Source organism: Marmota monax, unplaced genomic scaffold (assembly GCF_021218885.2).
Source record: "Marmota monax isolate L192 unplaced genomic scaffold, Marmota_monax_Labrador192_F-V1.1 WCK01_AAM20220418_F8-fsc00021, whole genome shotgun sequence".
NCBI classification, from domain to species: domain Eukaryota; kingdom Metazoa; phylum Chordata; class Mammalia; order Rodentia; family Sciuridae; genus Marmota; species Marmota monax.
Genome location: NW_026695228.1, coordinates 20,430,183 through 20,451,642, shown reverse-complemented (window position 1 = coordinate 20,451,642; position 21,460 = coordinate 20,430,183). Strand labels below are relative to the sequence as shown.

At 61.7% G+C, this 21,460-nt stretch overlaps 2 protein-coding genes across 4 annotated transcripts in view; both read right to left on the bottom strand.

The window, feature by feature from the left end:
* Positions 1–40: 40 nt before the first annotated feature.
* On the bottom strand, positions 41–3,274 carry Isyna1 (inositol-3-phosphate synthase 1). The gene is made up of 11 exons (XM_046437593.2): positions 3,154–3,274; positions 2,923–3,051; positions 2,621–2,782; positions 2,159–2,291; positions 1,880–2,073; positions 1,552–1,701; positions 1,255–1,470; positions 983–1,147; positions 786–899; positions 488–705; positions 41–347 (listed from the first exon to the last, which is right to left on the bottom strand). The coding sequence occupies exons 2-11, from the start codon at positions 3,040–3,042 to the stop codon at positions 140–142; spliced, it is 1,680 nt and encodes a 559-aa protein (XP_046293549.1). The 5' UTR covers positions 3,043–3,051; positions 3,154–3,274; the 3' UTR covers positions 41–139.
* A 4,705-nt stretch (positions 3,275–7,979) lies between these two features.
* Positions 7,980–21,460, bottom strand: part of Ell (elongation factor for RNA polymerase II) — a 67,115-nt gene continuing 53,634 nt past the window's right edge. For 2 of the 3 annotated variants that reach the window (XM_046437590.1, XM_046437592.2), the window contains exons 5-12: positions 19,818–20,083; positions 17,806–17,930; positions 14,259–14,352; positions 13,491–13,980; positions 10,501–10,567; positions 10,132–10,303; positions 8,839–8,883; positions 7,980–8,455 (exon numbers count right to left, since the gene is read on the bottom strand). In XM_046437590.1, coding sequence (XP_046293546.1) covers positions 8,339–8,455; positions 8,839–8,883; positions 10,132–10,303; positions 10,501–10,567; positions 13,491–13,980; positions 14,259–14,352; positions 17,806–17,930; positions 19,818–20,083 — 1,376 coding nt within the window. In that variant the 3' untranslated portion in view covers positions 7,980–8,338. The remainder of the gene's footprint in view (positions 8,456–8,838; positions 8,884–10,131; positions 10,304–10,500; positions 10,568–13,490; positions 13,981–14,258; positions 14,353–17,805; positions 17,931–19,817; positions 20,084–21,460) is intronic. The other variant, XM_046437591.1, reaches the window with a different exon arrangement.

Genomic DNA, 21,460 nt, shown 5'->3' with positions numbered 1-21,460 from the left:
TAGCAGCGGGTGACCATTGGACACACCACACAGGTGGAGGTTTGTCTGATAGGGGCATTGACTTTATTGTCTTTACAGGACCTCGAAAGGATGGCCCCAGAGGGGTGAGAGGAGGGGCTGGGGGTCTGCAACTGCAGCTTCAAGCTGTGGGCATCTGGGGTGCCTCTGCCTGTGGGTGCCCATTGGCATCGCCGGTGTAGCCGTTGGGGGCAATGGGCGCTGGTCCTTTCTTGCAAGGCAGAGGGCAGGCGGTGGCCACAGAACCAACTCGCTTGACGCCCAGGCCTGGGCGCTCCATCTTGTGCTCCAGGAGCATGTGGTTTTGTGGGGGGAGCCCCACACAGGCCCTGGGGGACAGGGCTGGGATCAGCAGGGCCAAACCTCCAGGCTGGTGACCTCTGCAGCCTCCAGCCCCCTAGCCCTGTGCACAGCCCCATGAGTGGATGGATATGTGGGCCATGGGTGGGAGCTTTGGAACCCAGCGCACCTGAGGATGTTCTCTATGCAGCTGCGCTGGCGGAAAAGCGCATTGACCACCGGGCTGCCTGGGGGCACAAGTGGAGCCTTGAAGAGGAAACTGAGGAGCGATAGCACAGGGTGGAAGCCCTGTGGCTCTGGGTCTGTGTTGGTGGTGAAGCTCACGCGCTGGCACAGCTCAGTGAGCAGTGCCAGGTCCAGCATGATGGGCGCTGCCAGCAGCGAATCCTGTGGGGTGGGCCGGTCAGGAGGCTGTGGGGTGGGTGGGGCTTCCCATTCAGATCCGCCCGCCGTCTCTCCCACTGTACCTCACAAGTATTGTGCAGCACCAGTGTATTGGTTCCACCAAGCATCAGCTCTGATGTATACTCGTCCAGCGCACGCTTGCTGTCACCCACATAGGGCACATACTTGATGACCACCTAGGGTGCAATACCAGGTCGCAAGGGCCCCTGCCACCTCCAGCCAGAAGCCCCCCACCTGGCTCTTGTGGACCCCTACGCACGCAGTGGTCAGGCGCCTCTCCTGGAGCGTACAGCACTGGGTTACTCTGCACCATGTCGTCTACCACGCTGCTCTTGGACACCTCCTTTGAGCGGAACTGCTGGGGCGCCGAGAGGTTCTGCCCATCGTTGTTGCCCAGGTGGTTGTAACTCACGATGGACATGGTCTGGTCAAAAGAGGTGGCACAGAAGCCCTAGGCCCTGCAGGGAACTAGGTAGGTCCTTCGGGTCCAGGTTCCTTTCCTGCATTTTTCACCTCCCCAGATAGACTTACCTTGAGGCCAGAGCCAATGAGGAAGTCCACGAGCACAGACTTGACCTTGGTCTGGCCTGATTTGAAGTCATCTCCACCCACAAACACTCGATGCTGCGCTGCCAGCTCAAGCGCACCGGGCACCAGTGTGTTCTGCGGGGATCCATTGAGGAAGGCGCAGCCCTCCAGGATGCTGGCCACCGCAAAGAGCGTGGATGGTGACACCTCTCCGCCAAGCTGCGGGTGTGGGTGGGCAGTCAGTAAGAGGTGGGTCCAAGGAACTGGCCCTCACCCTACTGCACCCTGGCATGTGCCCACCTGGATGGTGTGCAGCAGGTTCTCGGCTGTGTCATTGAGACCAGGAACCACTTCGCAGAAGCGCTCTGTGTTCGCTGTCCACAGCACGATGACCTTATCCAGCCCGGCGCTGGATCGGAAGTCACGGATGTCCCTGCGGATCTGCTCCAACTGCAGGGAGGGTGAAGGAAGGCTAGCGGGGAGGTTGTACAAACCCCACGGTTTGCAGAAGCATGGGCCACTCAGTTCTCCAAAGTACTAAGTGGGGCCTGGGTGCCCAGGATAGGAGCATGAGGCAAAAGGGAGTGAACTGGTGGCAGGGAACAAGGGATGCGGGATGAGGCAACACCTGCTGTGCGCGTGTGCCCGGGATGAGGTTGTCAGCACGCGCATTTTGGTTGGCCGCGATGAACTCGGGGATGTAGACCGAGGGCCGTGGACGCATGGCCTCCATATGCGGCCACAGTTGCTCCTGAAGGCCCCAATCCAGTACCTTCGCGCGCCGCATAGCCTCAGCCAGGTTCAGCGACGAGATATCCCAGCCTGCGGGGGACCCTCATGCTTGGCCCAGCCCTGATCCCCAGCTGCTCCAGACCCCACCTCCCATCCCGCCCAGGGCTCCGCCCACCATCAAACACCAGGTCGTTGGGCGACACCATGGGCAGCAGCGCACTGAAGGGCACGAACACCTCCTGGCCCTCAGCATCCAGACCCAGGTTCACGGTACCGGCCTGAGTCAGCGAGCCGTAGTAGTTGGCTTCCTGGGTGGTGGGGGGAACGAGACACAGCGGGGTAAGGCGCAGGCGTGGCGAGAGGAGGGCCCGCGGCCTGCCCGGGGCTCCGCCCTGCCCTCCTGCGCTTTCAGCTCCGGGCTCCAGGCCGGGGCGGAAGCATCTCCTCCCCAGCGGGTTCCCCGAGCCCGCCGTGCCTAAGGCTCCGCCCTCACAAGGCTCCTGCGGCTCTCCGCCCACCTTCTGGAACGCCCAAGGAGGTCCGCGGCAGCCAGGCCCCGCCCCCAGCAGGCCCCCTCCCCGCCCGCAGGAACTCCGACCCAGCCCCCCTCCGCGGCCGGGCCTCCGCGGCCCCCCACCTGGCGACCAGCGCGCGTGGGCCAGGACAGGCGCAGTCGGTTGGCCAGCACGGCGGCGGTAAGCGTGGAGCCGTTGTTCCCGCCCCAGCCGACGAGCATGACCCCAAGCCGGGGCACCTGCCGGGCAGTCCGGAAGGTGAAGCGCGTGGACGTGGGGCGCACCTGGGGGCAGGCGTCGTCGTAAGACTGGGGCCCCAGCCTCTTCTCCCCTCAAGGCAGGGAGAGGGTTGGAGATGTTGGACAATCCCCCGCCATCATCTCCCTAGTGTCCCCAACCCAAGGCTCCTGGGCCCCTCGCCCACCTTGAGGACACCGCCCTCACGGCTGACGCGCGTCGTCCGGTACTCGTACTGAGCCTCGATGGCCTCGGGGCTGTAGACCACGTCCGGGCTCTCGACCACGAACTGGGGGGCTGCCTCCATCGCGGCGACCTGGGGCCCGGGTTAGCAGAGGGTCAGCGGGGACCCCAGGTGACCGGCCCAAGCCGGCCTGGGTCCTCAAGAAGCCCCCAATCCGTCCAAGACCTCGCTCACCTTCGAGGAGTCAGCTCCGACCGCGGCGGCGGACAGCGCGGGCTCCGGAGCGGCCTCGGGAGAAAAGCGCCGCGGCCCCGCCCCCCGCCCCGCCCCCGCCTTGTTGGGGAGGGGCGCGACGGCGGGGGCAGGGGTTCTAGGCCGAACTGTCGAGGCCCGGTCAGGCCGGAAGCGGCCGGGTCACCACTGAGCGGCATTGGTTCTCTTCTCTAGGGGTCCTCTGGACACGCGGCCGCTTATTCCCATTTTACAAAAGAGGACGATGGGGCTACAATTGAGCCCCAGACCCCGGCCACAAGCTGGAGGATGGGGCTGCGCAGGAAGGCTGCGGCTGTGGAGGGAGGGGCCCGGGTCTGTGATACTGCAGGGGAAACAGACCTGGAAGCCAGGCCGGCCTCCTCTGTGAGCGGTGGCCGCCACTCAGTACTCCGAATCTCTGGGCCCCATGAACCTGGAGCGGGTGGACCAAATTTCCTCTGCCTCAGCGGGGTTTCACATGCATGAGGAGTAGCGGGCTGGAGACACGGCTGGTCACTAGGGAGGAGAGAGGACCGCCAGTGTGGGGAGGAGCCGGGACAGCACACCAGAGGCCCCCCTCATGCACAGTGATAAGGGAGCGTGGGAACCCAGCGGGCAAGCGGGGGCGGCTCCCCCAAGGAACTTTCCAAAACAAGCCAGCCGGAAAGTTTCCACCACTGGAGCTGGCCCAAAAGGTGGAGAGTTTGGGAATGTTTGCAGGAAAGGCAGCCGGGGGCCTGGTCTTGGGGACTGGGGGCTCCAAGAGTCTGGCTCTTGGAAAGGGCCCCACTCTGAAGTAGGAAGGGGACCAGGACTGGGGCACCTCCAGTTGGAAGGAACTCACAGAGGAGGCTCTACAGAGCAGGGTTTCCAGAGGAAGTGGCTGGTGGAAGGGGTTTTGAGGTATGAAGAGGAGTTCACCTGGAGAAGACTATAAGCAGGTACCTGAGTCACCTAAAAGCCTTGGGGAAGGGGCTCCCACTCTGATGACAAGGTGGCAATGGAAGGCAGGCACCAGTCTGGAGACCATGCTGACCCCAGGGGCTGCTAGGAGAACATCTGGTATCTCCCTGGCTTCTGGGAGATTCGAGTTCAATCACACATCATGTCATAAGTTAGATTAACCAATCACATCTATGCAATCACACCACTGGAGCTCAGAACCCAGCTCCCCCAAAATGCCACTTTGACATGCAACCGGAATGCTTGTCCCCACGGCACCTGTCTCCCCCACCCATAGCACCAAGAATGCCTCGGAGCTGCGTTGCTGACCTGCCTGGTCTGGTAGCAGATAAGATCCCAGTTCCAGGAGTTCTGCCCCATCCCTGGGAGGGAGGACTCCCCACAGAAGGAGGCGAGAAGAATCTGGACGGACAGGCCTCGCTGGGCGTCCAGTCCCACCTGTTTCCATGACAACAGCCACTTTTGTCCAATACCTTTCTCCACGGCTGTCTGTGCTTCATGGAGCCCAAGCCCAGGACGTGTCCCCCTGGATTCTGTTTCTGAAGGCTCCTGGTCACCTGAGACCTCGATCTAGCGAGTTTGTTCTTTTCTCTTTACTCCGGGGATGGGAGCCGGGCCTCCTGCGTGCCAGGCAGTTGCTCTGCCATTGAGCTCCGCTCCAGCACCTTGTGGTCCTCCGTCACAGGAGTCAGGGTGGTGGCCTTTACCGGGGTGAGGAAAGGCACTGCAGGCCCTACAAGACTTCCGCACAGTCCCCTAAGGAGGGTTTGGGTGCCTTTGTGGTGGCGCTGGGTGGTGGCATGGATGGAGAGAGCAAGGGAGGTCCAAGGCCCCATCATGCCCTTCGCATGTCCCCTGTGTGGCTGTCAGCCAGTCCCCGAGTTCTGTGAGCTGTCATCCAACCCAAGGCGGGGGTCCTGGGAGTCCCCTGAACAGCCTGTGGCTGGGCAGAGCTGTCCTGTCGGCAGCAGGAATGTCCAAGGGTCTGAAGTGGGGGCAGCCTGTGCGCTGAGCCTCTTCACCTGGGGTCGGACATCAGGGGATGAGGGCATGCTTGCAGCTTGAGGCCATACATGGCACCATGGGGACATATGCAGCAATGAGGAAGGCCCCCAGGCCTGGCATTCCCAGGGCGGGCTGGGTGGGGGCAGGAGGCAGCCCCATTAGTTCACAGGTCAGTGGGAAGCAACATGGCCTTGGCCCTGGGCCGCCTCCTTCCTGGCAGTTGGTGCTGGGAGGTGAAGGTAGGGGCTGTGGGGTGGCAAGGCTGAGGGAGGGGACTGGTGGGCCCGTGGACCAGGGTCACTGTGGTGACAGAGGTAGGAAGGAAGGAGCGTTGTCCAGCCGGAGGAGGAGTGTGGCGGTAGCCCCAGCCCTTTTCTGCCTTGGTGTCCAGGTCACCAGGAAGGAGACACCCTCCTGAGCTCCCAGGGGTCCAGGCCTCAGGAAGGACAGCGGGGGACAGACTAGCTTCAGTGGCCTATGGTCCAGGCAGAGCGGCAAGGCCAGAGGTAGCAGGTGCTGGCCCTGAGGTGTGGAGACGGGTGTTGTCCCCGGAAGAACGGGGTCCAGAGCATCTTAGAAGCAGGGGACATTCTGCCTCGCTGCCGGCCGGCCTCCCCCTGCGCCCCGCGGATTCCTGGCTGCCTCAGAACTCGGGCCAAGAGGCTGCAGCGGCCCCAGGCCCCTGCCCTCCGCGCGCCTTTGTTTTTCCTTTTTAAAATAAACACCCCAGCCCCCACCTTGTCCTTGGAGGCCCAGCGCCTGCGTCCTCCAGCTCCTCGCCTGGAACACAGGCCCAGATGGCCACCCCGCTGAACCTCAGCACTCCCACTGCCACCAGGGGGACAAGCCAGCCCCATGTGCCAGCCTGGGAGTCACACACAACGAACCCCACCATGGCCACTGCTTCCTTCTTTACAGCTGGTTTCGGTGTCTTTGAGGGGATATCTATCGCCTGCTGCCGGGGGTGGCTTTGGACTCCTGGGCTGCGCAGCCTCCCCCTCAGCTGGGGCCCAGCCACAGGCGACCTGCTGCTGTTTTCCCCAGAAATGGGGTGAGTCACAGCTTGTTCCCCTAAATATCCTGGTCTCACTCCTGTGTGTCACTCAGCAGCCCTGTGCAGACTGGGCAGGAGACATACTGTGCTCAGCGCCAGCTCTGCCGCCCTTTCTGTTCCCACTCATGGAGAGGGGTCTGGCCCTGTGGCGCCCGCAGAGGCCGCTTGCCTTGGTCCCTTGTTCCCGGCCAGTAGCCTCAGGAGGGCGCGCGGGCTGCCCGCTGGACGCCCCTCATCACCACGGAGGCTCCTGGCCAAGTCACCTCCTGGCCCCAGCCCGGCCCCAGCCCACCCCCAGCCCAGGACCAGGGACTCCCTGGGGCCACCGCAGGACCCGGCTGTGACACACACACAAGCCAGCCAGGGGCGGCTGGTTCAGTTCAGTGAAATTTATTGTAGGTTGAAAAACTCAGCATTCCCGTGTTGAGTGTACAAAAAGGACACCAGGTGCTTAAGAAAATACGAGGGGACTGAAGATGCGACGCCTTTCAACTGTAACATTTTGGCAAAAGTGAAAAGTTCTTGTAAACACCAACTCCATGGCTCAAAATAGTTTTTCTCCACAGTACAACATTAAAAGGAAAAAACGTCAATAAGTTAGACCATCTTTAATCAGCTAGAACTTTCGTCCATCAACCCCGAGGCACAACAGCTTCCTCCGAGGAGGAGGATGCAGACGCCCAGGAGAGGCGAACTCTGCGGGGCCTGGGATGGGGCGGTGGAAGGCGGCCGGCCCTCCTTCAGCAAGTCCTTCCACCCCCGAGGGAGGGGGCAGAGCCCGCCTGGGCCGCCATCCCCACCCCAGATGCCAAACAAAATAACAGCTATTGAAACATAAAGGATCAGTTTCCTCAGAGATGTGGGGACCCCAGGGGTCCCAAAGGAAAGACACTGGGGCGGGTGGGACATACGCAGGCGCCTCCACACAGGCGCCAGCTCTTTGGAAGCCACTGGGAGACACCCCCACGGTTTAGAAAAATAGACGCATCTGTGTTTACCCGCCCGCCCTCCCGCCTCACTGCTGTGGACGGCAGCGCCCCCCCACCGTGACTGACCCTGGTCACAGCAGCCCCCACCACATTCCCGAGTCATGGCTTCGCTTGGCCCTGAATGTGAACACTCGCCTCGCCCCCCACACCTTGTAGGGGTCACATACACGCGCGCGCGCACACACACACACACACACACAGTCCCCCAATGCTTTGGGGGACACTAAGAGACTAGGCACAGCAACAAAGCAGCAATTGGGTTATCTGTGGAGCTTGTGCCCCAGAGAGGACAGATAGGGCGTGTCCTCGGGTTCCCAGCCCCTCCCTGAGTGCAAGCCCCAGCGGTGGCCCTGCTGGCACAACCCCAGGACGCACAGGTGGATGGAGCCAGGGCCAGGGCACGGTCAGCAGAAACCGCACGGCCTTGACGGCTCGGAACCGAGAGCAGCTGCGAGGGGGAAACCGAGGACCTTGGGACATCGTGCTGCCGCTGCCGAGGACTTCAGCTTGTAGCACAACACACCCGCGGCCCTGAAACAGCAGGACTGGCAGGGGCCCGGAGCGCAGCCTCCTCAGCTCTGAGCAGCTTTCCAGGGGCACTGGTAGAGTCCCCCTGACCGAAGCCTTGAAGGTGGCTTTGGAGCAGAGACCTTGCCCAGCCCCGGGGCCCTGGCCCACCAGCTCGGATTCTCCTGGGAAGTCCCCAGCGCTGTGCCTTTCGATGGCGTCTTAATACTGCGGGAAAGGACACAGGGTAACATCTAGACCCTGGATGTCCAAGGAGAGGGAGGCACAGGTTTAGAAAAAAAGATTTTGCTTTCTCTTTTGTACAAAAATAGACTTGAGTCTCTAGCAGTAGCTAAAAGTGGCTGACATTGTATAAAACTAGAAAAGGCAGGCAGGCTGGCCTCCGGTCTTCGGTTGTGGCGAGAGGGGAAGTGGGACCCCAAGGTGGGCTTCCGTGGGCCTGGCCTGCAGGGAGGCAGGGCGGGCCTCGGCCACCCCACTGGGCGAGCATGGCGAGGCCTCCCTGACAGCCGTGGTGCTGGCTCAGATGCGTACATCTCCCGTGTTTATTGTTTTAAATAAATCCTCTCTCCCACGCGCACCCCCCAGCCCCTGGCACCCAGAGGGCCCGTGAGGTGGAGGGTGCCGGCTAGGGCCAGGCCTGCAGCTGCCGCTGGTCATACTCGGCGATGAGCCTCTTGATGTGCGCCAGCTTGCTGTGCAGGTACTCGCAGCGGTGCTTCTCCTGGCTGTAGTTGGTGTTGGTCTGCGAGAGAGCGAGCCACGCGGGAGTCAGCCGCCCGCACCGGGGCTTGAGGCTGCCCAGGCATGCGGCCCCTGCTCGCCTGTGCCCAGCATGTGAGGGTCCTCCTAGGACTGGGACCCTGCAGGCTGAGATGCCGGCTCGTCCACCAGCAGAGCAGGGTCCCCTCAGCCAAGCCCATGTGGTGGCTCCCTTCCTACAGACAGGGCCCCTGAGGCCCCCCACCCCCGCACCCGACCTTGGGCACCAGCTCCGCTCAGGACAGGCTCGGCCCCTCTGGTGGAAGAGGCACCCTGCGGATCAGAGACCTGAGTCCACCCTCCTGCTCCAGACTCGTCTGGAACCTGGTGCGGCTGACCCCAACTGCCCAACACATGACTATTCACCTTTTTGATTTTTCGATATTCCTGCAGAATCTGCCCGCGAGTGGTCTAGAGGGACAACAGAACACAACATGAGTCACGTCTGCATCTGAAGGAGGCCAGGCTGAGCCGCCCTCTCGGTCGGTGCTCTGCACAGCTTCAGAAAGAGCAGCGGCCATGTGGCGGATGTGCCCTGTGGGAGCTGGGGCAACCTCCGGGGCAGAGCGACTGCCTTCCCCCAAGCCCAGCGGGGTCTGTCCACAGTTCCAGGGGCAAAGGGGTTGCTGTGGAGTGGCCACGTGGGCTGCAGGAAGCGTGTAGGTCCGAAGCCCTCAGAGAGCCCCATCATCCCTCCAGTCCTCTGGAGATCAGACTGACCTCCGGCAGGGGACACAAACCTTGACCCTTACCAGGGCCAGCCCTGCAGTCGGGCAACCAGCTCTGAAAGGTGGCAAGTGGGGACAATCGGTGACTGGGTGCGGGGCCTGATTGGAGGTTGTCAGTCAGCCAAACTTGTCAGGTCCTGACCCTTCTCACAGCCCGCCTGAGCACTTCCTCGTGAGGTCCGCCCCAGGGTCCCGCATCCCCAGCAGCCCCCGTGTCGCAGCAAGAATCCTGTCAGGTTGGTTTGGCCGGAATCCACCCCAGGTTCCCTCTCGGCCATTTTCCATCCTCTGAGGCCGGTTCTTTGCTCTCACCCCCACCTGCCTGGGCTATGTGGAGGCTGAGCCCTGCTCCCCGCAAGCCTATGGTGGCTTCCAGGTGGCCCTGTCCCTTTTCCTTATCCTGCTTTAACAAGTGGCACTGAGTAGCTACTTCTTCCTGTAGCACTGCTAGGGCTGGCGCCCAGGGCCCTCATGCCAGCTAGCGCTCTGCCACCGAGCCACACCCAGCCAGCAACTTCCTTCCTCAACGAGATGCTTTTGCAGCGGAGGAGGCGCCACGTTCCTGAGCCCCGGGGCCGGGATTCTGGGTCAGGGAGCTACAGGAGCCGCCACCCCCCTCAGTGCCCTCTGCCCTCTGCGATCACAGGCTCTAGGTAGGGCCAGGCACCTGTAGTCCTGCTCATGATGTGGGGTCCTGAGTCCCGGGTCCTGGGTTTGAGAAGAGGACCTGCGCGCCTCAGCTCATCTTGCTCTTTTGCCTGCACAGGGGGCCGGTGGGCCTGGCTATCTGTGAGGACACCTGTGACGGGCTGGTTACTATCTGGCGCTGGCCGTGCGTGACACCAGGGAGGGCAATGCCTGTGTGTCCCCCGCCCCAGGGCACAGGCTCAGCAGGGACTCCTGGGAGGGCTGAGGGAGGCAGCGGCCCTACCTCGTACTCCTCGGAGCCCTGCGAGAGCTGCCGCAGCTGGGCATCCAGCTGTGTGAAGCGCCGCGTGATCTGCTCGATGCGGGCGTGCAGGTCGCGGTACTCGCTGTACTCAGCGTTGAAGTCGTTCTTGTAGCTCTGGCGCTGCTCGGAGGAGGAGATGGCCGCGTATTTTCTAAGGAGAGGAAAGAAAGGGGCCATCAGGGCTCAGGGGGCTCCTGAGGAGAGCCACCAATGGCCATCCCAGGACACCCCAGCCACAGCTGTGTCCTGGGATTCACAGAACAAACATGGAGCCAGGGGAGCCTCTGCCAAGCTGAGGAGCTGGGGACACTGGCCCCAGAGAAGCGGAGCCCCTCCCGAGGTACTCACAGCAGATAGTCTGGTGTCTCTGATGTGGACGAGGGCACGCTGGCGCTGCCGCAGGTCCCGTTCAGACCTGCAAGAGGAAGGCACAGCTGCCGGGTATCCGTGCTGCCCGGGGCGGGGCCGGGACAGGCCCATACCGCAGAGGCAGGGCAGAGCGGGTGCTGTGCCGAGGCCACCAGGAGGGTTTGAGGGGAGGGCAGGGCAGGCCAGAGCCCCACAGAGCATGTGCGCCCAGATGCTGCCTCAGGGACACCTACAGTGAGCAGCTGACAGGTCAGGGTGGCTGCGTCACTGTCCCTTTCTGGAGCTGGACAGCACCAGGCCTCTGCTGCTTCTACTGACAGTAGGTTAAAGGTCACTGAGCTGAAACAAATGGTCCCTGCCTGGCCTGGGTCCTGGGGTGTCCTGGTTTTTGGCCACAGACGCAGCCCCGCATCCTGCTCCTCCGACCAGGTGCCGGGCTGCAGCTTGTGCTGGAGAAGCAGGGGCCACCTGCTTGGAGGTCCTGGGGTGGAGCTCAGGGACATGGGATCGACAACATGCGGCCCTTTAGGCAGAACGGACCTAGTGAAGGCCACGCAGTCCACACTCATACCTGCCGCCAGTGTGCTGCCCTGGCAAGATCACATGACACCCCAAAGCTGCTGGAGACCAGGGAGGGGAGGGAGAAGTGCCCTCGCCCCCACCCACACGCTGTGACCAGAATGAGGCTCATTTCCCCGGGGCCCTTTCTCTCCAGAACACGCTCTCCCTTCCCAGTACAGAAATGAGTGTGTCCCTTTGTGGTGTGGAGCGGGAAGGATGAAGTACCGCTCTGCCTGGCAGAGGACCTCCCACTTCTTGGCCCTTTCCGTGGACCTTCGGGGACCCACGCCCTACTCCTGTAAGGCAATGCCGGTGAGAGGAGAGCAGCCTGGGCGTCTGCCAGGACAAGCAAGTTCCCCGAGCCGCGGTCCCAGACGCAGCTGAGGCGCCCACGGCCTGAAGGTGGCCCAGAGCTCGCTCCCTCTGCTCCCCTCAGGCGGGGCTGCAGGGCTGCAGGGCAGCTCTTGGGACAGGCCTGACCTCGGTGTGCATTCACTCCCCTCTGAAAGTCCCCTCCAGGACGGCCACAAGTGGACAGAACAGTCTCCCCAGGGCTCTAAGCTGATATCCCCACCCTGAGCCACGCACGGCCATCCACGCATGCCCATCCTCAGCCCACAGGGCACGAGTTGGACAGCTGTGCCAACATGTGAGGGGTGTGGCCAGCAAGGCATCTCTGCCATGTGTAGCCCATGCTCCTGCCATGCCACGGGCAGCGTGAGCAGGGCCTCCCTGGGCATTCTGGAACACGTGACTGCCATATGCCAAGCCCAGCTGGCACCAGCTCATCTAACCCTCAAGATTCTCAAATGGGATGACAAGTAGGCAAACCAAGGCTCAGGGCCAGCCTGACCCAGGGCAGGAGGGACCTTGAAGTCTGGCCCTTGCCAAACCCTGTGGCCCCTGTGCCAAGCCCAGGCCCTGGTCATGGCCTGCTGAGCTGCTCTTGCCAGGGGGCTTCTTTGGGAACATGACCCATTCGTTTCTCTCCCATCTCTCCACCGGCTTGTCCTCTGCTCCTGGGTGGGGGCCCTGGGACCTACCCCGCACCCGGACCAACCTGGGCCCTGGAGACAGTGGGCTCTGCGCTGGCATGGCTGCTGGTGCCATGCTGCACTTCCCTTTTAACTGTCTGGCGCTGGGGATGGAAGGAGGGCCTCGGCCTAGCAGCGCTCCAGCCCCCGCTGGCCCCACCCCCTCCCTGCTACTCGCACGGGGTCTCCCAGGGCCTGGGAGGAGCTGCCCAAGGGCTGACCTGCACCTGGCAGGACCCTGCAGGGCTCCTATTCCTCTGTTCCTGGCAGAGGCCGGGGAGGTGTGGCCTTCCTGGGTGCAGTGGGACAACTCATCAAAGCCACAGTCCCAGGAACCCCCGCCTGGGATCATGCCCAGAGAAACAATGCTGAAGTAGCAACAGGTGGCACAGCCCCGGCTGCCCTGGCCAGCCAGTGTTGGGGAGCAAGGCAGCCACTTCGGATGCCACTGCCCCAGGAGGCCCCACCCCGTGTGGCTGCTCAGTGTCCGAATGAGGCTGGCGTGGTGCACTGTGCTAGTCCATGCTGTTTTCTACAAATCAGCAGGAACCAGGGGTCACTGAGCTGGACAGGCCACTGCCTGCTCGGCTCAAGTCCCCAGGGCTGTGATCTTGGGCACTAGGTATAGAAGACCTCACTGCCAGCCCTGCCTTTCTGGAGAGCACTGTGCTGGCCCACATCACCCCTCAGTAGCCCAACACTGATTCCCCATCACAAAGTTTCCTCTGTTGGGCCGGGTGTGGCCCAGTGCCTGAGCCCCTGCCCAGCATGCAAGGCCCAGAGGGTCCCCTGCTCAGCACAGGGCCTGGCATGTTTCACCCCCTGGTCCTGTCGCTAGGAACCCGTTTCTGGGTCCCCTAGGGCTTCCCACCCCTGCCAGGAGACCCTGCAATGCCTTCTAAATCCTTCCTGCATGTGCCCAAACCCAGCTCCTCCACAAGCCACACAAGCTGACCACAGCCCAGGTGCTGTCCTCTCCACCCTGGATCTGCTTGGGTAGAGCTGGCTTCCCTGTCCCTCCACTTCCTTCCCTGGGCCCCAGCAGCCCCCAGCACCCCTGCTGTCTCTCAGCAGCCAGAGTCTCCTGCAGCGTGTTCCTCTCCACACTGATCCCCTTCTGTGAGCCCTGCTCCCTGCTGGTCCGTGGCCTGCACACGGGCAGTGAAAGCAGCACCAGGTCTCAGCCCTGAGGGCTCCCCAAACCCCCACACCAAAGGGGCAGACGGAGGAACAGCCGCTAGGACACAGCGGCCCCAGGCTGCACGTGCGGGGAGCCTGACAGGGCCTCGCGGGCAGCATGGCCAGCCTCCCTCAGACTCTAGCAGCCTGGACCTTCATGACACCCTTCGAGTGAGGGCGAGCGGGGGCACCCACCTGGGGCATCGGGGGGAGCTCTGTGGGTGGCAGGAGCGTGATCTGGCGGCTGGGTCCGGTGCCTGTCCTCGGCCGCCCTCTCCTTGTCTTTGTGCTTCTTGGACTTCTTCTTGGGCTGGCTGCGGGCAGGGCTGTCGTGGGGCCTGTCGGGCTGGGTGCAGTCCGTCAGCAGGGGGAGACCAAGGTGAGTGGCAGGGCTGGGGGCAGCAGCCTCCCCGCGCTTACTGTCCTGGCCACTGTGGCCCAGGTCATTGCTAACATCGGTCAGGGGGTCATGGGCCCGCGGGGGCTCCAGTCGCGGAGGCAGATGGGCACTGGAGCTGAGGGTGTCCGTGCTAGTCGGCGGCCCTGGGGTGGGCAGGAGGGCCTCGCGGCCATTGGGCACACTCAGTTTCCCGTTGAGGGCAGGCTGGGCTCTCTGGGCGAAGTGCGATATCCTGGGTTTCTTGTTGGCCAGGGGGTCAATGAAATCAGGTGGCTGTGGCCGTTTCTGCCAAGAAAGGGCGATGATTTTACAGGGAGCACGGGAGCCACCAGGCGGCACCAGGCCCAGGGAGACCCAGTGCCTGTAAGGTACCCTCTGGCCACACGGGGGCGCCCAGATCCTGGGTCAGGACTTGGTAGCCAAAGCTTGCCAGCCGGGTGGCCAAGCCTCCAGGCACAGGAGCCTCACGGAGGCAGGCGGACAGGGTGCCAGAAGGGGTCCTCTGGCTCACAGGGGAGACCCACCCCCCACCTGCGCTTCACACCCAGTCAGTCAGCTGCTACCTGAGGGGGCGAGGCTGAGCTGCCATGCTCGCCCGGGGGGCTGGTGGCCACGGGGTCTCCAGGCAGGCTGGTGTTCTGTGGCTGGCACAGCTTGCTGTAAGGAGAAGTGGGGGGAGGGCGGGTCAGAGGACTCGGCAGCGGTGCCGGATGGAGTGACCCCCTGGCCAGGAAGCCCAAGTAGAGGTGCCCCCCAAAACCACTCCAAAAAATGAGAGCTGGGCCGGGTGCAGTGGGGAGTGGGGGAGCCGGGGGGGGGAGCCCAGGGAAGTGGAGAAGCCCTGGGAGTGGGGGAGCCCTGGGAGTGGGGGAGCCCAGGGATTAGGGGAGCCCGGGGCGGCAGGGAGCAGCCTTAGGGCCTCTGGACCAGCTGGCACAGGAGGACACCCCTTGGTGCCACTGAGGTCTGAGCGTGGCCCCCGAGGCTTCTGTGTGGCGATTGGTCCCCACTGTAAGAGGACGACAGAAACTGAATCTGCCTGCGGCTCCTCAGGTGGCCTCTGGGGAGTGACTAGGGTTAGTTAAGGGCATCAGGATGGAGCCCCCACAACTGAGTCCTGAGTAGATGGGGAGACCAGAAAACAGACACAAACGCACACACCCTTTTTCTCAATATGGGACGGTTTGCACTGCTGCAGGACCTGCCAGCAAAAAGCTGTCACTAGATGCAGCCCCCAACTCCGCACTCCAGAATCATGAGCCAAATTAACCTCCTCTCTAGACAGTTGCCCAGCCTGAGGGATTTTGTTTCAGTGTCCTGCACCCAGAGGAGGTTAGTTCACTGCCTCTTCATTTACATGGAGATGAGGAGCACATAAAAATGACCTGACACTTAGGGTACAAGCTGAGTCTTGCTGGGGACTCCAGCGTTCACAGCAGCATCATTCATCACGGGCAAAAGGTGAAAACCACCCAACTGCCCATCAACAGATGCCTGGATCAGCACAGCGTGGTCCAGTCACCTGGTGGAACAGCACCAACACAGGCTACAGCACGGACGAACCTCAAAAGCACGATGCTGAGTGACAAGAGCCTATACAAAAGGCCACACAGCATGTGCTTCCACTGACATGAAATATTGTGAACAGGCGAATCCACAGGGACAGGACACACATGAGTGGCTGCCAGGGGCTGGGAGAGGTGTGGGAGTGACTGCTGATGGGGATGGGGTTTTTTTGGGGGGGTGATGAGACGGCTCTGGAATAGCAGTGATGGCTGCACAGGTTCGAATGTTCTCTGATCGTTCACATTAGATGGGTGACTTGTGTTACATAAATTGCATCTCAATAAAGTTGTTATTCCTTTGTAATATCCTCGGGGAGAAAAGACAAGAAATAACCTCACTTTCATGAAAAAAGAACATCATGCTGCCAAAAAGCAACAGGAAAAGACTCTTAGAAACTAGAAGTAATGGCAGGACAACAACAGGCTAAGAGAAGCTGAAGAAATCTCCCAAAAGTATGAGAGAAAGAAAAACAGGGAAGACACAGGACCACCCAGCACCACGGCCCCCTAGTGGCAGAATTAGAGAAAGCAGGAGGGAAGGGCAGTGGCGTCTTTTCTGGACCACACATGGGATGGAGGGAACAGGCGCCACCCAGAGCTCCTGCCTGCATGCCTGTGACCGCATGGGTGGATGAGAAAGGGCTGGGTCGGGATGCCTTTGACCAAAGGCCAGGTCTTCAACATGGAGGGAGAGCGCTTTTGGCTCTGAAAGTCTAGTCTTGGCCATCGGCTGACACTAAGTAGGACTATTGCTGGGGTGTGAAGAGGGGCAGATGGGTGGCCTCCTGAGCCCTTTCCTGAGTCAGAAATCCCAGAAACTGTGTTCCCTCCACCCCAGGGAGGAGCAGGGGGCAGCTGCGGGGCCAGGGATGGGGCTCTGGGTGAGAGAGGAGCACCTGGACTGGGGTGAGGCCCCCAGCACTGGGTGGTTCTGGTGGAATCGGTTCCTGAGGGCATGTGCAGGTCTCCGGACCTCCCAAAAGGGACAAGAGGCCCGGGGAGTGGACAACCAAAAATGGCTCGAGCTGCTGGACTCAGAAGAGGGTGCAGACAACCGACAGTGCAGCCGAGGCATGGCACAGGGCTCTGCTGCGGGCCACCTGTAGTGAGCTGGTCCCCACACCCTGCCTGTTTTGTGACCTGCACAGGCCCAGCCTTCCCTGTAACAAAGGAAACACTCCGAGCTCCTGTCTTCACTTCTGGTCTAAGTGAGGCCTTGACATCGAACACTGCCTCTGTGGGGCGTCTCTGCACAGCCACAGGCTGGGACACTGACGCTCGCTCTTCCCATACACCAGTGGCCACCGATCCACAGCCAGCCCCCATCGAGGGCTGACCGCCCATGGGCTCCCGCAGGCCAGCGGCTCACCAAGGAAACAACCTCAGATGGAGGTGAGCAGGGTGGCTGGGGCAGGCATGCTGTGACACCCTGCCTGACGCCCAGATGCTGCTTTCCACTGACCCACACAGGCCTGGGGCTCGCTCCCCGCAGCTCCCCTGCCTGGGTTGGGACAAACCAGCAGGCACGGAACCCCTGGGGTGCAAGCACCGCCGGAGGGGGCCCCAAAGGAGGGGCAGGCTGGGTGCAGCCTTGCACTTCCAAGCACACGGGTCAATGTCATTGATGGTAACAATGTTCGGTCCTTTGCCTAAGTGTGTGGCGGGTGGAAACAGCTGGAGGAAGGAGGATACAGTGCTGCCCGGGGACAAGGTTGGTTGGAGTAGCAGGGGACCTCCCAGGTGTGGACGGTGGCAGGAGGGCTTCTGCCAAGACTATGTCCTCTGCCAGCCTCTTCTGAGCACCCAGGACCCACCACAGGATACTTGGGCTCCAGGTGGCCAGCTCACCCGAGGACCACGACCAGCTCCAGGAAGGGACACTGCAGGGGCGAGGAGGGGAAGCGCTGCCGCTGCTCTCTGGGGTTCACGTGGAGTGATCCCCAACCCCCTCGGCTTTCTAGACACAATGACTGCTTCAAACAGCCACATTTAAAAACACCTAAAAACGCCAAACTCACAGACAGCTCAGGTCTAATTAGCACACAGGCCTGCAGAAGCCCTGCAGGGGACAGCTGCCCGCCTCCTCAGCCCCGGCTCCCCAGGGCCCACTGCTCCTGACCCTAGGGCCCAATTAGTCAGAAAGGGGATGTGTTTAATTAACGCTGCTTAATCACATCTGCAGGGAGCACGCTTTGCCTCATTTCTCTCAGCTTGGGGTTCTTGAGAGGTTCAGCAGTGGCCTCAGGGGACGCTGGCTGCTGAAGGAGCCGGGAGGGAAATGGGGGAACAGTCACAGGTGATCTGATCCGGGCACACTGAGGCCTTTTGTTTGAGGACTCCTTGGCTGGGGCGACGTGACTTACACCCCCACCCAGGGTGCTACCTCCCCCACCAACCAGCAGGAGGCTGTGGGACTGCGGGCAGCAGGGAGGATAGTCGGGAAGGTGCCCAGGAGATTCTGTCCTGAGCCACTGGCCTTCGGGACCATGAGAAGTCGTCCCAGATCTCTGGGAGGTGCCGGGGAGGGGTCGGGAGGAAGCATTACCGGACAAGCATTCGTTTCAGCAGCTGCTGGTCCCCCTCTGAGTAGCCAGGCCAGTCCTTCTGCACGTCCTTGTACATGCAGTCCCTCAGCGTGCATGTGCCGTCCTTGGCATTCACATTGGCCACCTGCAACACAGAGCCAGCCGTCACCGTGCAGGGAGCCTGGGAGGCAGGCCCTACGGAACACATGCATCGGGGTGTGCAGAGACAGAGGGAGGCAGACAGAGCGGAGAGAGAACATGGCGGCCCCCTCTGCCTGTGCCACCCGCTACTCCCAGCTCCCCTAGACCTTTAGGCACATAAGGGACAAGGGGGGTGAGGGCGTGAGGTCCAGATTTACTAATCTCACAGATGCTGGGGGCCAGGCTGGCTCCAAAAAGGAAGCACCACCATCTACACTCGTGAGCTTCCGGGACCCAATGCCAGCCCGTCCCCTTCCCTTTCAGATTGTGGCTCCCGGAGCAGAGCCAGCCTAAGCTCAGGTGCCCACCCCAGGCCAGGGCTAAGCCACCCTGCCAGCAGCCTTCTGCCTTCAGCTGTTCTCCTGGGCTATGGCCGCATCCCGCAAGGGCTCAAGTCCCAGCGTTTCCGCAGGCAAGGCCGCTGCACTCCAGGGACAGCAGCTCGGGTGGCCGCGTTCTCAAGAGATGCGGGGTCAGGGGTATGGGCGCGCAGGCGGTCTCCTGGGACTACCTCCCTAGGTTGAGGGCTGAGGGAAGCACTTGACCACAGGTCCCCAGTACCTGTGTTCTGAGTCGTCCACACAGCAGGGCCTCAGAGGCCCCTCCTCCCCTCCCTGCCTTCATGCGGCACCTTCAGGACACCCCTGAAGCCCAGCCTTTCACAGATGTCGCCCTCAGTTCCACATAAGGAGTAGGGACTGGGTGGGTGGCAGCCAGGCCAACATCCTCCTGAGGCCGCACTCTGAGGTCCCCACCGGCCTCGGGCTGCACCAGAGACAATGAACGTGGCAAATATGGAAATGCACCCTCAGATCCAGCTGCCATGTCACCGCACAGCACGATGTGTGCTCCCTGCTACGGGAGGCCCCACCTGTGTTCCCAGCTGCAGGGGGACTGGGCAAGCTGGTGGGTGACACCCTCGACATCCTGCTGCGACCCACTGAGACAAGAGGCCCGGCCACACCTCCATGGCAGCACTCCTGGGCAGAACACCCCCCACCTCAGGCCTGGCTCAGGGCTGGAAGCCAGCTCAGGAGTGCTCGGCTTCCCAGGGGCCTGGGGGGCCTGGGGAGCCAGGGTGGGGCCTCGGGAATGTGTGGGGAGTGCTGGTGAGAGGGGTGGCAGCAAGGGGGTTTGTCTGCGGTGCTGGGGGTGGCACCCAGGGCCTCCCTCCCGTAGGCTAGGCGAGCGCTCCTCGGCTGAGCTCCACCCGAGTCCTTTTTTAAAGTTTCATTTTGGGCAGCCTCAGCAGCAGCTCCGCCTTCCGGTAGGGCCTCAGGGCCAGGAGGTTGCTCAGGCTGGCCTCAAACTTTCCATCCTCCTGCATCATCCCCCGAGTCCCTGGGACGACAGTGAGCACAGCACTACTGGCTCAGTGTGCTGCTAACAGCAGGATCCACCTGCCACCACCACCTTCGCTGGCTCCCCTCCTTCTCTTCGAGAGAGACGGAGCTGGCACTCCTGTCAGGTGAGGACCTGTTGGGTGAGGACCAGGGGTCCCAGGTACAAAGCCCCTTGCCTAGGCTCACAGCTGTTGAGTGGCAGGGAGCTGTCCACAGGCCACCTGCCTGCTGAGCCCGAGTTCTATGCTGCGAGGCCCCAGGCTTCAGATCTACTGTCCCCGCAACAGCAGACGTGGCTGCTTGGTCCTGGCCTTGCAGCTGCCCGTCAGCCAACACACAGGAGGCACGTCCCCCAGGTTAAGTGTGTTCTAAGCCAGGAGGCCCAGGAGGGCCCTTCTCAGACGGCCCCATGAGACACCTACTGCAGAAGCCACTGTGGTGCATGGCCTCAGGGTGGGTGGGCTGTGCGGCCCCTCCCCAGTGCCCACCTGCTGGAGCAGGCCATCCAGGGAGTCCTTGTCTGCCTGCGCCAGGCCGTCCTTCTGTAGCCTCAGCAGCAGCTCGGCCTTCCGGTAGGGCCTCAGGGCCAGGAGGTGCAGCACTCGGTCACGGAAAGGCCTCTGGGACACCCCGCTGGCCCCGCTTACACCACTCTTCCTGATAGCACTTGCCAGGTTGATGGGGGTGGCACGCTTCCGGGAAGGCACTGCATCTGTCGCCCCTGGGGCTGGCTTCCGGAAGTGAACCTTTTTGCCTGCAACGACAGCCGGGGGAATTAGGGAAAGAGGGAGGGGGCGGCCCGTGGTGCACCCTGTGCTGGCACTGGGACTGGGAAGACAGCGGTCTGAAGCCCACACCAAGCCAAAGCTGAGCACTGGGCGGCCAAGAGTGCCACCTGCTAACCAGCCAGCCAGCCTGTCACCTCAGGGTCCCCAGCCTCAGAGTGGGAGGTGCAGGACACAGAGGTGCTCAAGTCCTCAACTAATTATATCAGTGTGACCTGAGTCCTAGAAACTGGAGACTTGGCCACCCTGGGGGTTGAGGGCATCTATGAACCCTTTAGGTATACTAAAATGGGGGTCCCTGAACTAAAGACAGGTACCCCTGGAGTCTGGATCTCACAGTCCTATACCAGCCCCACAGCTGTACCCCCCCCTTTTTTTTAATAAACAGGAATAGGTGTCAGGGCCACTTCAGACAGCTGCTGCACAGACCCCAGAGGGCATGCAGGTCCCCAGCCATGGGTCCCAGTAAGTGCTTCTCTGGCAAGCGTGGCTGTGCTTGGGGTCTTGGGGACACTGAGTTTGCCCTCAGTCCCAGAGGGAACAGAGACAGAACAGGGTCTAGCATACCACAACTCTGTGTGACCTCCATTCAGAAGTCATTCACCCTGTCCTCAACACTGCCCTGGCCTCCTGCAGAAGGCACCCAGCCAGGCAAGCTCAGCAGCAAATCTTGAGGACTTTGGCCACAAAGCTCTTCATGAGGACATCCTTTTCTTTGGTACTAGGGATTGAACCCAGGGGTGCTCTACCACTAAGCCATATCCCCAGCACTTTTTAGTTTTGTTTTGAGACAGGGTTTAACTAAGTTGCCCGGGTTGGCCTCAAACTCTCGATCTTGCTGCCTCAGCCTCCTGAGTTGCCAGGGTTACAGGTGTGCTCCACCATGCCTGGCAAGAGGACTTCCTTTTTATCTTGTCACTCAAACTATGATTTGTGACAAGAAAACAGAATTATTTTAGAATCCCTAGGGCCAGCCGCTCACACCTCTGGGGTTTGTTCAATGAGGTCCAGAGAGCAGGGCTGGCCCCTGTCTTCACAGGCTGAGAGGAAGTCATGGGCCAGGCAGGGGTCAGGGAGGCCTGACACTAAAACACTCGGGGCCAGAGCCAGGACATGCATGTTTAGTCTTCACGAAGACTGTTTCCGTGAGGATGTCAACTGCTTCAGAACCATCACTGTGCCTGGTGTGGCATGATGAGAAAGTTTTTAACCAACATTTTAGCCAAAAGACCCGTGAATTTATTAATGTGTGTGGACATTCAAGTTTCTACCTTGAAGCAAGAGTAGGTGGGTAAAGCACCCCACTGCTCTTTCCCAGGAGACACTGCCAGGTGGCTCATAGCCCA